This window comes from Poromitra crassiceps (assembly GCF_964638095.1).
Source record: "Poromitra crassiceps genome assembly, chromosome: 4".
In the NCBI taxonomy this organism is placed as follows: domain Eukaryota; kingdom Metazoa; phylum Chordata; class Actinopteri; order Beryciformes; family Melamphaidae; genus Poromitra; species Poromitra crassiceps.
Window position 1 is genome coordinate 14849027 of NC_139626.1, and position 15000 is coordinate 14864026.

General features: G+C 45.5%; 1 protein-coding gene across 2 annotated transcripts in view; it reads right to left on the reverse strand.

Moving 5' to 3' along the window:
• The window catches only part of LOC310774488 (transcription factor COE3-like), a gene marked incomplete at both ends in the record, with an annotated part of 80577 nt that overhangs the window by 3604 nt on the left and 61973 nt on the right, over positions 1 to 15000 (reverse strand). For both annotated transcript variants that reach the window (XM_083634568.1, XM_083634567.1), the window contains 3 exons: positions 874 to 1089; positions 2679 to 2841; positions 8146 to 8211. In XM_083634568.1, coding sequence (XP_083490694.1) covers positions 874 to 1089; positions 2679 to 2841; positions 8146 to 8211 — 445 coding nt within the window. The remainder of the gene's footprint in view (positions 1 to 873; positions 1090 to 2678; positions 2842 to 8145; positions 8212 to 15000) is intronic.

Below are 15000 nucleotides of genomic sequence, written 5' to 3' on the forward strand. Positions count from 1 at the left end.
GAATGGCGGATGAAATCCCATGAAGAGGGAGAGGGGGTGACTTTGGCACCCCTTTGGCACTCAGACCTGAGCCTACTAAATATTTAATGAACCACTCATGATTGTCAAAACTGTTTTTTATTTTCGAAAATGTCAATGTCATGTAACATGTTCTTTACTTCAGTGGTGCAATGCTTGTTTGAGCTAAAAATCCATATATATAATAATATATAATATATATTATAATATATAATCCAATATATTAATTAATAAAGCCGTAGACGAATCAGGGGAGACAATGCAACATTTCACTCACAAATTTTTTTTTTTTTTTTTTTTTTTTTTTTTTTTTTTTTACATTTTTTTTTTTTTTTTCGAATTTCGAATTAAATTCGAATTTGGCCAGCGAATTTCGAATAGTGTTTTTGCTAGAAATGCCCATCCCTAATAGAAACAATGTAGACAATGTAGATATAGATGCACTGTAGAAACCTGTCAAACCAGAAACATTCTTACCTCTACTACAATAAAAACATGGTAGACAGACACCATTCTTATCAGTTCAGGAACCACATTAGAAACATTGTAGAAACCAGTCTCAACAGTTCAGACACCTGCGTGATGCTGTACTAACTAGCAGTTCATTAACACTGATGTTTGCCTGAGCAGAAACACTATAGAAGCCAGTCCAACCAGTTCAGAAACTGACTTGTACCACAATAGAAACACTATAGAAACCAGTCCAACCAGTTCAGAAACTGACTTGTACCACAATAGAAACACTATAGAAACAGTCAAACCAGTTCAGGAACTGGTGGTAGCTAGTAGAATTGGAATTACCATTAGGATAAGGTTAGTGGTAACAGTAGAACTAGTATTTACCTTGATACTTACTGCCGTAGGGTGAGTTAGCGGAAGATCCGTTGAGGAAGCCGGGTGAGGTCGGTACCCCGAGGTTTGGCATGCCACTGTTGCCGTAGCCGTTCATGCTGTTGCTAACAGTATTGCCGTAGTTACTCTGCTGGGGGGTGGAGCTTGGCACGTATCCCCGTGGCGACACACTACTGGTGTTACGACTGTAACCTACTGGAAGAAGAGACATTTTAGTAACTAGGAGTCTCGCACGTTACAGGGCGGAGACTCTGAACTGACAGACAGACAGACAGACACCGCCCATCCACCTAGGCGCCATCGTGCAACTGTGTGCCATCGGCTCATACCTAGTCTCGCAGTAGCCAGCCGTAGATATCTACGTCTGGAACACAACTCTCAAAAGTGCTTAATGCCCGCCCCCCAAGACAAAAAAAAGGGTGCGTGACAGACATATGATTTGACCAACCACGGACCTCGTGGGCGGTGCATTCGGAATGTGTGCAACAGCTAAATAGACCCTGGGTGAAAACATCAACTTTATTCATTGAAATGGCTCAAACGCCCATCACATCGACTAAAACTGCAAACATTAAATGATCTTGCTCACTCATTCTTTCTGCGAGACAGCCTATCGCAACTTTTTGGTTGCTCCTTAAGTCTCTTCACGGTGTTCCACTGAACGTGTTTCCTTACCGGACTATAATATGAGAGGCGGTGGAAGCCTCTGAAATAGAAGCGAGTAGCCTGTCAGGTATGAGATACTGTGGCAAGCCGACGCGTGTGTGTCACGGATAGCAAGCGAGAGTAGGGAGATGAAAGGTAGGGGCGCTGCGTTCCAGCACGCTGTCTCACAAACAGCGCGAAACTGAACACGCTACAGTCTCAATCCACCGTTCTACTGGTGTGTGTTGAGCTATTTATTGCTGCTTAAAACATGAAATGTGCCCTTCAATACGTCACTCACGTTGTAATGTGTCACGGAGACAAAATTGGCGATTGTGGTGATTAGTGAACTGAAGCATTAAAAAGGCGACTCGTTTAGTCAGAGGCACGGGGGAAACTTGAGTTGGGCAATGAGATGCGGCCGGCGATTGTTTATTAACGTTTCCAGTAACGTTAACAGTTATTTATTTCATGAACTAGTTGGCAGCAGCTTCAGCTTACCGTGACATGTGGGGAGAAAACTCAGCTGATCGATGCTGCTTTGGTGCTTTGGAGAGCGGCGAGAGGCAGCTGCCTGCTGTCTGAGGGAGTGCATGCAGACTAGAGGGACTGAAATCTGAGACTGATGAGATGGGGGCGATCAGACTGCAGAAGGGCCGTGAGCTCGGCGCCCGCTCTGCTGGACAAAGTTTGTGATTACACTAGGTTTAACCCACACCAGTAACATGTGTGCTGTATGTATACTTTTTTTTTCAGATTGACGCATATTGGCAAACCTTTTAGCCGATACAGATATGACGTTTGAGGGCCATATCGGTACCAATATATCGGTATGCCAACAGGAGCAGGACACTGCTTTTGAGTCTTTGATCCATTTTAGTCACTATCATTTTGATCTGGAAGTAGCCTACCCTGAACCATATTGGCTAGGCTGAGATTGAAAGGAAGTTGACATGAAAAAGTTCACTAGCCTATTACAGTATGTCATCCAAAGCTGAATGTCACCCAACTTCAAACCTCATTCTGGCGCACCGCTGCCCACTAAAAATACTGCTAATGCTAGTACTACTATTACTACAATTACTTTTACAACTACTACAACTGTTGTTACTACTATGACTAGGAATGCTATAGTACTTGTACTCTGTGATTTGCACTTGTACCTTGCGTCGTCTCGGAGACGTTGACGGCCAGCTGTCCGCCAAAGGAGTTTACTCCCATCATGCCGTGGGAGGCGGTGTTGCCTAGCGACGGGATCTGGTTGTGGTTCCTGGGGACACTGTAGAGAGCTTCAGCGATGTCTGCCGCTCGCTTCAGGATGATCTCCTAGAGACAGACAGACAGACAGACAGACGGACAGACAAGAAAACACAACCTGCTTGAACGATGTTTATTAATTCAGACAGCAGAACTGTATCTAGGAACTCAAAGAGCTAGATTTATCTAGGAACTCAAAGAGCTAGATTTATCTAGGAATTCAAAGAGCTAGATTTATCTAGGAATTCAAAGATTCAAAGAGCTAGATGACAGAGCTTTATCTAGCTCCTCAAAGAGCTAGAAGACAGAGCTTTATCTAGGAACTCAAAGAGATAGATGACAGAGCTGTATCTAGGAACTCAAAGAGATAGATGACAGAGCTGTATCTAGGAACTCAAAGAGCTAGAAGACAGAGATTTATCTAGGAACTCAAAGAGCTAGATGACAGAGCTTTATCTAGGAACTCAAAGAGCTAGAAGACAGAGATTTATCTAGGAACTCAAAGAGCTAGGTGGCAGAGATTTATCTAGGAACTCAAAGAGCTAGATGATAGAGCTGTATCTAGGAACTCAAAGAGCTAGATGACAGAGCTTTATCTAGGAACTCAAAGAGCTAGAAGACAGAGATGTATCTAGGAACTCAAAGAGCTAGATGACAGAGCTTTGTCTAGGAACTCAAAGAGCTAGAAGACAGAGATTTGTCTAGGAACTCAAAGAGCTAGATGACAGAGCTTTATCTAGGAACTCAAAGAGCTAGATGACAGAGCTTTATCTAGGAACTCAAAGAGCTAGATGACAGAGCTTTATCTAGGAACTCAAAGAGCTAGATGATAGAGCTTTATCTAGGAACTCAAAGAGCTAGATGATAGAGCTTTATCTAGGAACTCAAAGAGCTAGATGATAGAGCTTTATCTAGGAACTCAAAGAGATAGATGATAGAGCTTTATCTAGGAACTCAAAGAGCTAGATGATAGAGCTTTATCTAGGAACTCAAAGAGCTAGATGATAGAGCTTTATCTAGGAACTCAAAGAGCTAGATGATAGAGCTTTATCTAGGAACTCAAAGAGCTAGATGATAGAGCTGTATCTAGGAACTCAAAGAGCTAGATGATAGAGCTTTATCTAGGAACTCAAAGAGCTAGATGATAGAGCTTTATCTAGGAACTCAAAGAGCTAGATGAGAGAGCTTTATCTAGGAACTCAAAGAGCTAGATGAGAGAGCTTTATCTAGGAACTCAAAGAGCTAGATGATAGAGCTTTATCTAGGAACTCAAAGAGCTAGATGATAGAGCTTTATCTAGGAACTCAAGAGCTAGATGATAGAGCTTTATCTAGGAACTCAAAGAGCTAGATGATATAGCTTTATCTAGGAACTCAAAGAGCTAGATGATAGAGCTTTATCTAGGAACTCAAAGAGCTAGATGATAGAGCTGTATCTAGGAACTCAAAGAGCTAGATGATAGAGCTTTATCTAGGAACTCAAAGAGCTAGATGATAGAGCTTTATCTAGGAACTCAAAGAGCTAGATGATAGAGCTTTATCTAGGAACTCAAGAGCTAGATGATAGAGCTTTATCTAGGAACTCAAAGAGCTAGATGATAGAGCTTTATCTAGGAACTCAAAGAGCTAGATGATAGAGCTGTATCTAGGAACTCAAAGAGCTAGATGATAGAGCTTTATCTAGGAACTCAAAGAGCTAGATGATAGAGCTTTATCTAGGAACTCAAAGAGCTAGATGATAGAGCTTTATCTAGGAACTCAAAGAGCTAGATGATAGAGCTTTATCTAGGAACTCAAGAGCTAGATGATAGAGCTTTATCTAGGAACTCAAAGAGCTAGATGATAGAGCTTTATCTAGGAACTCAAAGAGCTAGATGATAGAGCTGTATCTAGGAACTCAAAGAGCTAGATGATAGAGCTTTATCTAGGAACTCAAAGAGCTAGATGATAGAGCTTTATCTAGGAACTCAAAGAGCTAGATGATAGAGCTTTATCTAGGAACTCAAGAGCTAGATGATATAGCTTTATCTAGGAACTCAAAGAGCTAGATGATAGAGCTTTATCTAGGAACTCAAAGAGCTAGATGATAGAGCTGTATCTAGGAACTCAAAGAGCTAGATGATAGAGCTTTATCTAGGAACTCAAAGAGATAGATGATAGAGCTTTATCTAGGAACTCAAAGAGCTAGATGATAGAGCTTTATCTAGGAACTCAAAGAGCTAGATGATAGAGCTTTATCTAGGAACTCAAGAGCTAGATGACCCCTTTATGATTCTCATCTATCTGTGGACCAAGGGGATCATCTCATCTCATCTGCTTTAGGCAGTGATCTGATGTCAATATCAGATCAAGGGTCAAATCAGGAAGGACAGAGGAAAAGAAAACTAACTCACAATATGTGCATCTAAAGTATTTGTTAGTTAGTATTTAGTTTGTATTTGAAATTTCGATTTAACTTTTTTAAACGGCACTGGTTTAACTCCATCTTGTGGATGGATATCTTGTATGTAGGCAAATCTTTCAGTTTTTAATTGCATGTTTTTCCACTGTATTTTTTGTTACTCTGTGAAACACTGTGTATGAACTGTGCTGTGCAAATAAAGTTGTCTTATTTATTGATTTCTACTCTGAACTGGAACAAATTAAAATGTAGAAATATATGTTTGTTCCTCCCACTCTAATTGTATGTGCATTGTTCCTTGTTGGGTCAGGTACACACACACACACACACACACACACACGCACACACGCGCGCACACACACACACACACACACACACGCGCACGCACACACACACACACGCACGCACGAGCACGCACACAGGCTCAGTGCTGCTATTATTACCGTTGGATTTACGTTTGTTTACAACCTTTGTTCTCTGTTCAAGGTTACTCTTTCATTTCAATAGGCCTGTGTGTGTGTGTGTGTGTGTGTGTGTGTGTGTGTGTGTGTGTGTGTGTGTGTGTGTGTGTGTGTGTGTGTGTGTGTGTGTGTGTGCGCGCACGTGTTTGGGGTGATTAACTCCTGGGCTGAGAAGCGTGTCGGAGAGAGTCAGGGATGGAGTAAGGAATATGAAAGAACCACCTCAACCACCCCCCAATCACATACACACACACACACACACACACGTGCACACACGCACATGCACACACGGTCGCACACACACGTGCGTGCACACACACACACACACACACACACACACACACACACACACACACACACACACACACACACACACACACACACCCACACACACACACACACACACACACACACACACACACACACACACACACACACACACACACACACACACAGAAACCCCTCTTCTCTTACAAGGTTTCCACAAGAGTTACACAGACACTAGACTGCCTACTGGACTCTATATATACACTATATTCTTTTTAACCTTTATTTATACAGGGGGAGTCTCACTAGCCCCGCCCCCTTCTAAACATGCAGTGAACTCCTGATTGCGCCAGGCGTAACGTATGTGCGATTCGAAATAACGCATCCGAGATAGAAAACATTATGAATATAGCCACGTTATAAACAACAAACTAACGCTGGTGATCCGTATGGAAACAGTGTTACTCGAAATGGTTAGAAGTTATATCAATTTGGTCATTCAGTGGCGTTTTACTGCCATGTAACATAACTAACTAGCGGCTAATATTAGCCACAGCAGGCGATTACCCATGAATGCACTGCGCTCTTAAAGGGATATTTATCGACGAGTTTTGCCAAGCTGGACCTGATTAGTGATTTGCTCCGTTCGCCCAGACGGGTGTCAAGCTGTCAGCAACAAGGCTGGGAGGATCACACCGGAAGAAGCACCCATCATGCAGATCAGGCAAAAATGGCCGCCAAAAATAAGGTGGATAGAACTCCCATAATGTGCAGGGTAGTCCAATAGACTTCTATAGAACTCCCACAACATGCAGGGTAGTCCAATAGACTTCTATAGAACTCCCACAACATGCAGGGTAGTCCAATGAACTTCTATAGAACTCCCACAACATGCAGGGTAGTCCAATGAACTTCTATAGAACTCCCACAACATGCAGGGTAGTCCAATGAACTTCTATAGAACTCCCACAACATGCAGGGTAGTCCAATAGACTTCTATAGAACTCCCACAGCATGCAGGGTAGTCCAATAGACTTCTATAGAACTCCCACAACATGCAGGGTAGTCCAATAGACTTCTATAGAACTCCCACAATGTGCAGCGTAGTCCAATAGACTTCTATAGAACTCCCACAACATGCAGGGTAGTCCAATAGACTTCTATAGAACTCCCACAACATGCAGGGTAGTCAATATACTTCTATAGAACTCCCACAATGTGCAGGGTAGTCCAATAGACTTCTATATAACTCCACAATGTGCAGAGTAGTCCACTAGACTTATATAGAACTCCCACAAGGTGCAGGGTAGTCCAATAGGCTTCTATAGAACGCCCACAACATGCAGGGTAGTCCAATAGACTTCTATAGAACTCCCACAACGTACAGGGTAGTCCAATGAACTTCTATAGAACTCCCACAACATGCAGGGTAGTCCAATAGACTTCTATAGAACTCCCACAGCATGCAGGGTAGTCCAATAGACTTCTGTAGAACTCCCACAACATGCAGGGTAGTCCAATAGACTTCTATAGAACTCCCACAGCATGCAGGGTAGTCCAATAGACTTCTATAGAACTCCCACAACATACAGGGTAGTCCAATAGACTTCTATAGAACTCCCACAACATGCAGGGTAGTCCAATAGACTTCTATAGAACTCCCACAACGTGCAGGGTAGTCCAATAGACTTCTATAGAACTCCCACAGCGTGCAGGGTAGTCCAATAGACTTCTATAGAACTCCCACAACGTGCAGGGTAGTCCAATAGACTTCTGTAGAACTCCCACAACATGCAGGGTAGTCCAATAGACTTCTATAGAACTCCCACAGCATGCAGGGTAGTCCAATAGACTTCTATAGAACTCCCACAACATACAGGGTAGTCCAATAGACTTCTATAGAACTCCCACAACATGCAGGGTAGTCCAATAGACTTCTATAGAACTCCCACAACGTGCAGGGTAGTCCAATAGACTTCTATAGAACTCCCACAGCATGCAGGGTAGTCCAATAGACTTCTATAGAACTCCCACAACATGCAGGGTAGTCCAATAGACTTCTATAGAACTCCCACAGCGTGCAGGGTAGTCCAATAGACTTCTATATAACTCCCACAACGTGCAGGGTAGTCCAATAGACTTCTATAGAACTCCCACAGCATGCAGGGTAGTCCAATAGACTTCAATAGAAATCCATGCCACGGGAGTGTGACGAGTGACGACATTATTCTGTTAAGTTATTTACCTGGTTGTTATGAGGCATCCCATAGAGCGCCTCCACTAGGTCAGCTGCTCTCTTCAACAACACCTCCTGTGGACGAAAGGAGAGGAGGTAGCTACATGCACACATCAACAGACACAGTGTGTGTGTGTGTGTGTGTGTGTGTGTGTGTGTGTGTGTGTGTGTGTAACCCAGTTGCTGTGAGTTGATAGCATTAAACAGTGTTTATTCTAATCAGTTTTAGCAAAGAGCTCAGTTACACCTCACAGAGTGCTCACACACACACACACACACGCTCATGCACGCATGCACACGCACGCACGCACGCACACACACACACACACACACACACACACACACAGACACACACACACACACACACACACACACACACACACACACACACACACACACTCACTAAGACCCTCCAGCTTAACACCAAACCACTTCACTTCAATAAGCACTTAGTGTTGTAACGCCTGATGGGCATGAGAGCCAAACAAACAGTCTGTGTCTGTGTGTGTGTGTGTGTGTGTGTGTGTGTGTGTGTGTGCGTGTGTGTGTGTGTGTGTGTGCGTGTGTGTGTGCGTGTGCGTGTGAGAGTGTGTGTGTGTGTTTGTGTGTGTGTGTGTGTGTGTGTGTGTGTGTGTGTGTGCGTGCGTGTGTGCGCATGTGTGTGTGTGTGTGTGTCTAATCAGGCAGGGCCAGAACAATGCTTCATTTAGCCTATCTTAATTAAACAGAGGGACACACACGCACAGACAGACAGACAGACAGACAGACAGACACACACACACATGCACAGACAGATAGACAGACAGACAGACACACACACGCATGCACAGACACACAGACACACACACACACACACACACACAGTGCTTTCTTCTCCACTATGAAGTGAATTAGTGTGGTGTTAATCTGCTGCTTTTCATTAGGAAGGTTTTCAATTAACCCCGCCCCCTCCCTGTCTCACCCCCTCCTCCCTGTCTTACCCCCTCCTCCCTGTCTCACCCCCTCCTCCCTGTCTCACTTCCTCCTTACGCCCTCCTCCCTGTCTCACTTCCTCCTTACCCCCTCCTCCCTGTCTCACTTCCTCCTTACCCCCTCCTCCCTGTCTCACCCCCTCCTTCCTGTCTCACTTCCTCCTTACCCCCTCCTCCCTGTCTCACCCCCTCCTTCCTGTCTCACTTCCTCCTTACCCCCTCCTCCCTGTCTCACCCCCTCCTCCTTGTCTCACTTCCTCCTTACCCCCTCCTCCCTGTCTCACCCCCTCCTTCCTGTCTCACTTCCTCCTTACCCCCTCCTCCCTGTCTTTCTGCCAGCAGGACAGCAATCATAAAGGCAGTATTATACCGGCCATGTATTGGACATATTTGGTAAGTCTGCTTGTTGCACAGCACCGTATTATTGTCTGATATAATTGCTAACCAGCTGGTTACTGAGCTAACGTTAGCTGCTGCTAAATGCTAACGTTACTGTAGAAGTCTCAGCCAGAAAGAGTGCTATTCCCCTCCTGTGTGAAACAGTGGCAGTTTGGTTTGGTTCAAAGTGAGTGACTGGGTTTCTAGCCTATGTTATTATTAATCACGTGTATCACGGGTATTAATCACTGGTTTAACCCATTGATACCTGATGCAGCATTTGCGTGTATATCCCTCATTTGTGTGTGTCCGTGGTAAGATGCCTCTCTTCTTGAGGTGAGAGAGGAGGGCATCTGCTCGGACTAGGATAGAGAATCTCCCCCCGTAGGGGATTCTTCAGGAGTCAAGACATTGGTGGTAGACTGGGGAGGTGGGTGGGGCGAAACACAGCTTAAGAGGATGGGATACGATCAGCCCAGGTACAGCGACCATGGAGGAGAAGGATCAGGGAAAGAGGACGATGACACGCTGAGCATGGCTATAAGTACTGCCACATCATAGCCTCGGCATTGTCGACATTACCGACGTCATATTGGCAAGTTGAGGGGCTGATTGGCTGTTGAGGATGGGGTGATGAGACACACGTCACAGCGGACATCACACTAGGATTACACTTGTCTTAGGCTAGGAGCTGACGCCTATTGTGATATGATGTGAGGTAGCGTGTCTGGTCTTCATCTTGAAGGGGGCACGGTGGCTCAGTGGTAGAGCTGTCGCCTCGCAGTCAGAAGGTCCTGAGTTCGATTCTCGCCTGGGACACTGCGGGCGCTGTGGTTGTGTTCCCCCCATATCTTCAGTGCCTACTGCCCAGGTGGGGTATCTCGTCGTAAGGGCCTTTCTGTCTGTGTGGAGTTTGCATGTTCTCCCCGTGCTCCCCCAGGGGGGTTCCTCCGTATATAACCCCCCCCCCCCATTAAAAACATGCAGAAGATCAGATCGTCATCGTCATCCGACCAGTGACGACAACATCCGAAGTCGGTCCCCGGGCGCTGTACGAGAAAGCGACCACTGCTCCTGGCCTGCCCCCCGGAGGAAAGGACAAAGCCAGGATTGGTTAAATGCAGAGGAAAAATTTCACCGGCCACCGTCAGCATGTGTGTGTTTGTGGCCCTCTGTGCATGTGTTGATGTGTAACCGTGTGACAATAAAGACGGGCTTGTCCGTCGGAAATCGTGTTTTTAAATCGTGAAACTAGGTTGAAACCAACATTTCAATCATGAGAGATCAGAGCGTAGAATTAACAAGCAAGCTTTATTCAAGAATGGCATGGCGATACGATCTATGGCATGAAATGGCATGGCAACTCATTCTTTGGAGTATCCCTTTAAGACCGCGAACCGCGCGCTTTAAAGGGGTACACAAATGCTGCATCAGGTATCAATGGGTTAAATAAACAATTTGATACTATTTCCAATCTTTACTGAGCAAGAATTTTGTGCAAAAAGAATTCAACACAGGTCCCAAATAGACGCCGGGTCTCGCTACACATTTTGGTAAATAAACAGGCTACTATTATATTTGAAGTTTTATGGTATGTGTGTTTGAGGACAGGAAGTGAGCACGAGATTGACCAGGTCTGACTACACATTTTTTGTGTACACATTTTGTGTATTTTTGTGCATTTTGTGTACACCCACACACACACACACACACACACACACAGAAAGTCAACATTCAGGGTCCTATCTTTAATCTGCCCCTTTATGCGGAGGGACTTGTGTTGTGTCCCTGTGTGTGTGTGTGTGTGTGTGTGTGTGTGTGTGCATGCGCGTGTGTTTGTGTGTTTGTGTGTGCATAATTGGCAGCTGAAGCTGGAGAGCGGCGATCCAATCAGGCACAGCGCGTGATACTTATTCACACACTCACACACTCACACACTCACACACACACACACACACACACACACACACACACACACACACACACACACACATAGATGTGATTAGTGAGGCTCTTCAATAGAAAATGTGTCACTCAACTTGACTCGTGTGTGTGTGTGTATGCGTGTGTGTGCGTGTGGGAGTGTGTGTGTGCGCGCGCAGGTGTGTGTGTGTGTGTGTGTGTGCACATGTGCGTTTAGAGTGACAAATGAAAGCCTTATTATTACAAGTGTTTCATTGTTACGCAGTTAGAAGACAAGCAGCTCTCCCCTCCACACACACACACACACATGCATGCACACACACACACACACACGTAAACAGGGTTACCACGGCGATAGGGCTGGAGGTTTGGGATGTCATCACAGAGGAGGAAACCAATTATTCTTTTAGCCTGGATGAGTACACACACACACACACATGCAGGCACGTGCGTGCACACACACACTCACGATTATCTCTCTCTCTCTCTCTTATCTGACCATTGTCTCTCGACCATTTCCGTCTCTATAAGCAGAAATATCATGAGTTTTAATCAATGTGCAGCGATGATCATAATAATACTGATGTTATACCGCTAATCCACATTAGAAAACACTGGGGGGGGACTACAGCCATTCACATACTGTAGAATAAACGTCAGACGTGTCAACGTGTAGACGTCATCCATCATCTGACTGCCTGGCAAAGATGTTGCCAGGCAGCTGGCTGCTGCTGGCCATGATGTCATTTTGTCCTCAGGGTTGTGGGACAGGCAGTCTTCCGAGTGATGTACTGTAACTCGAGCAATTGTGATGTCATCAGTGATGCCATCGGTGAGTGATGTCATCAATAAGTGATGTCATCAGTGAGGTCACTCGAGCATGCCTCTGTGTATGAAATGTGCTATCCAAATAAACTTGCCTTGCCTTGCTTAGAAAAACACCCCTGAGCAAGTATCCGAGTGAACATTTTGGATACTACAGACAGTAATGTCTGCCGAGAACACCGGCGTCCTCAAGGAGTCGAATAACCTTTTGTTATGCACACATCCGCGACCCACTCAAAACGGCCCCGGGTCGCGACCCACCAGTTGAGAACCAGTGCCCGGCCTAAACAACCAAAGTTCACATAAATAAAACTACCAAAAACAAACATAAAATGGCTCCATATTGCTCGGCGTAATGCAAGTCTCCGAAAGCTCCGAGATGGCAATTTGGCTGCACGCACCTCGTCTGAACTGGCTGCACGGACTCGAACATGCGCTCTTTGTCTGGTCCAGGTGTGTAGTGAACAATTTTCACCAGAGGATTACTGTCCAAAAACCCAGAGAAGATAAACAGAAGTACCGGCACATGTACACGTGTTAGAGCTCATGCACCCACTTCAGATGGGGTGGGCACTAACGTGGACGTGGCTCGTCACGCCATCCCGGGGCTTTGGGAGACTTGAATATCCATACGCTGAGCAGTATGGATATTTTCATTTTTTTTCTTTTCTTTTTTACAGTGGATTAGTAGATAATGACTGAATTCTCATTTTTGGAAGAACTGTTCCTTTAAATTAAATAAATAAATGCAGGCACAGACAGACAGACAGACACACAGACAGACAGGCAGGCAGACAGACACACAGACAGGCAGGCAGGCAGACAGACAGACAGACAGGCAGGCAGGCAGACAGACAGACAAACAAACAGGCAGGCAGGCAAACAGACAGATTTTGCAACCAAACCAAGAAAAGCAAAAACTGAGAAAAGTGATTATATAAATCAGATAAGAGGTCTGATAGTCTGATAGTCATGTGTGTGTGTGTGTGTGTGTGTGTGTGTGTGTGTGTGTGTGTGTGTGTGTGTGTGTGTGTGTGCATGCGCGTGTGTGTACCAATCTCCTTCCTTGCCACATGGCTGCTCCCGCTGATTACCTGATTTGACTGTTTCAACCTCCCTGTTTACCAATGGGCTTTGCACACACATACACACACACACACACACACGCAAACACACGCACACACGGCTACGCTCATTTATTCAATAATCTTTTCTGTGTATAATGCAATGTTTTTCTCTGCTGACGTGTGTGTGTGTGTGTGTGTGTGTGTGTGTGTGTGTGTGTGTGTGTGTGTGTGTGCGTGTGCGTGCGTGTGTGTGTGTGCGCTTGTGCATGTGTGTGTGTGTGTGTGCATGCGCGTGTGCTTGTGCATGTGTGTGTGTGTGTGTGTTGCGGTTAGCGCTTTGGGACGGGTAGCTAACTATGATGAATGATGGGTCAGTTCATTTACATGGAAACAGTCACAACACACACTGACCAGTGTGTGTGTGTGTGTGTGTGTGTGTGTGTGTGTGTGCGTGTGTGTGTGTGCGTGTGTGTGTCTGTGTGTGTGAATATGTACATATACTGTACAAACCCCCTTGGTGCACCCCCTTTTCATAATTTTTCGACGGCACAAGACCATAGCCAACAACTTGTGTTATGGTTGGTAAAACTAAAACAACTTGGTTAGCTAAGAGAAACGCTTAGGTCACGGTCAAATAAGAAGGAAGTATGGAACGACTCCCTTTTGGGTCCAGCCTCAAGTGGCCATTCAAGGAACTACAGCTTTTAGTATCACTTCCTCTGTCAAAGTCTGAGCTAGCCCGCTGGTCTGCCTGACAGAGTGACCATGTCACGCCACCATCACCTTTTGTTCACCTGACAATTAGTTGTTTAAAGCAGCCCCCAGCTGTGAAGTATTCGTTAAAATGTGTTACTTGGTGTGGGTGTGTCTGAGGCTCTGTGTGGGCGTGTCTGAGCCTCTGTGTGGGCGTGTCTGAGGCTCTCAGGCCCCTTGAGGACCAGACTTATTGCCACATTCAGTCTAGCGCGGCAGCTCTAGCGACAGCCTCTGGGCACGAAGACCCCATCGAGGATAGGCCAGAGAATAGAGGTTGTCTTTTGGTTACTTCTCTTTGACTGCTCATCTACCACACTATGTGTCTTTTTCCCATGCCTGTTGTAACATCAGCTCATAGGTCCCGTAGACATGGTACCTACAGGTGTAGTAACCCATGTAGTCTTACTTACCCTAAGCCCACCAGTAATTATTTTATTATTGCGGGAGGACTCTGGAACTGCCAGTCAGCTGTTAAGAGAACTGAAACCATTTCAGCCCATGCGCTCTCTCAATCCTTCCACTTTCTAGCCCTCACAGAGACCTGGATCATACCTGAAAACACTGCTACTGCAGCAGTAGCCTAGGTAAACCCAGCCCCCACGTGACCTGCTCTCTCAGTTCCCAGTCACAGGTCTGAGAGCAGGTCACGTGGGGGATGGGTTTACCCAGGCTACTGCAGCAGCACTCTCTGCTGCTTACTCTTTCTCTCACACCCGCAGAGCCTCTGACCACGGGGGAGGCACAGGTCTACTCATCTCTCCCAAATGGACCTACACTGTCACTCCTCTCTCATCTCTCTATATCCTCTTTTGAGTCCCATGCAGTTGCCGTATCCCTACCTATCAAGCTCAACATCGTGGTAATCTACCGCCCGCCTGGTCAGCTTGGTGACTTCTTCGATGAGATGGACCCCCTCCTCTCTGTCTTTCCTGAGGTTGGCCCTC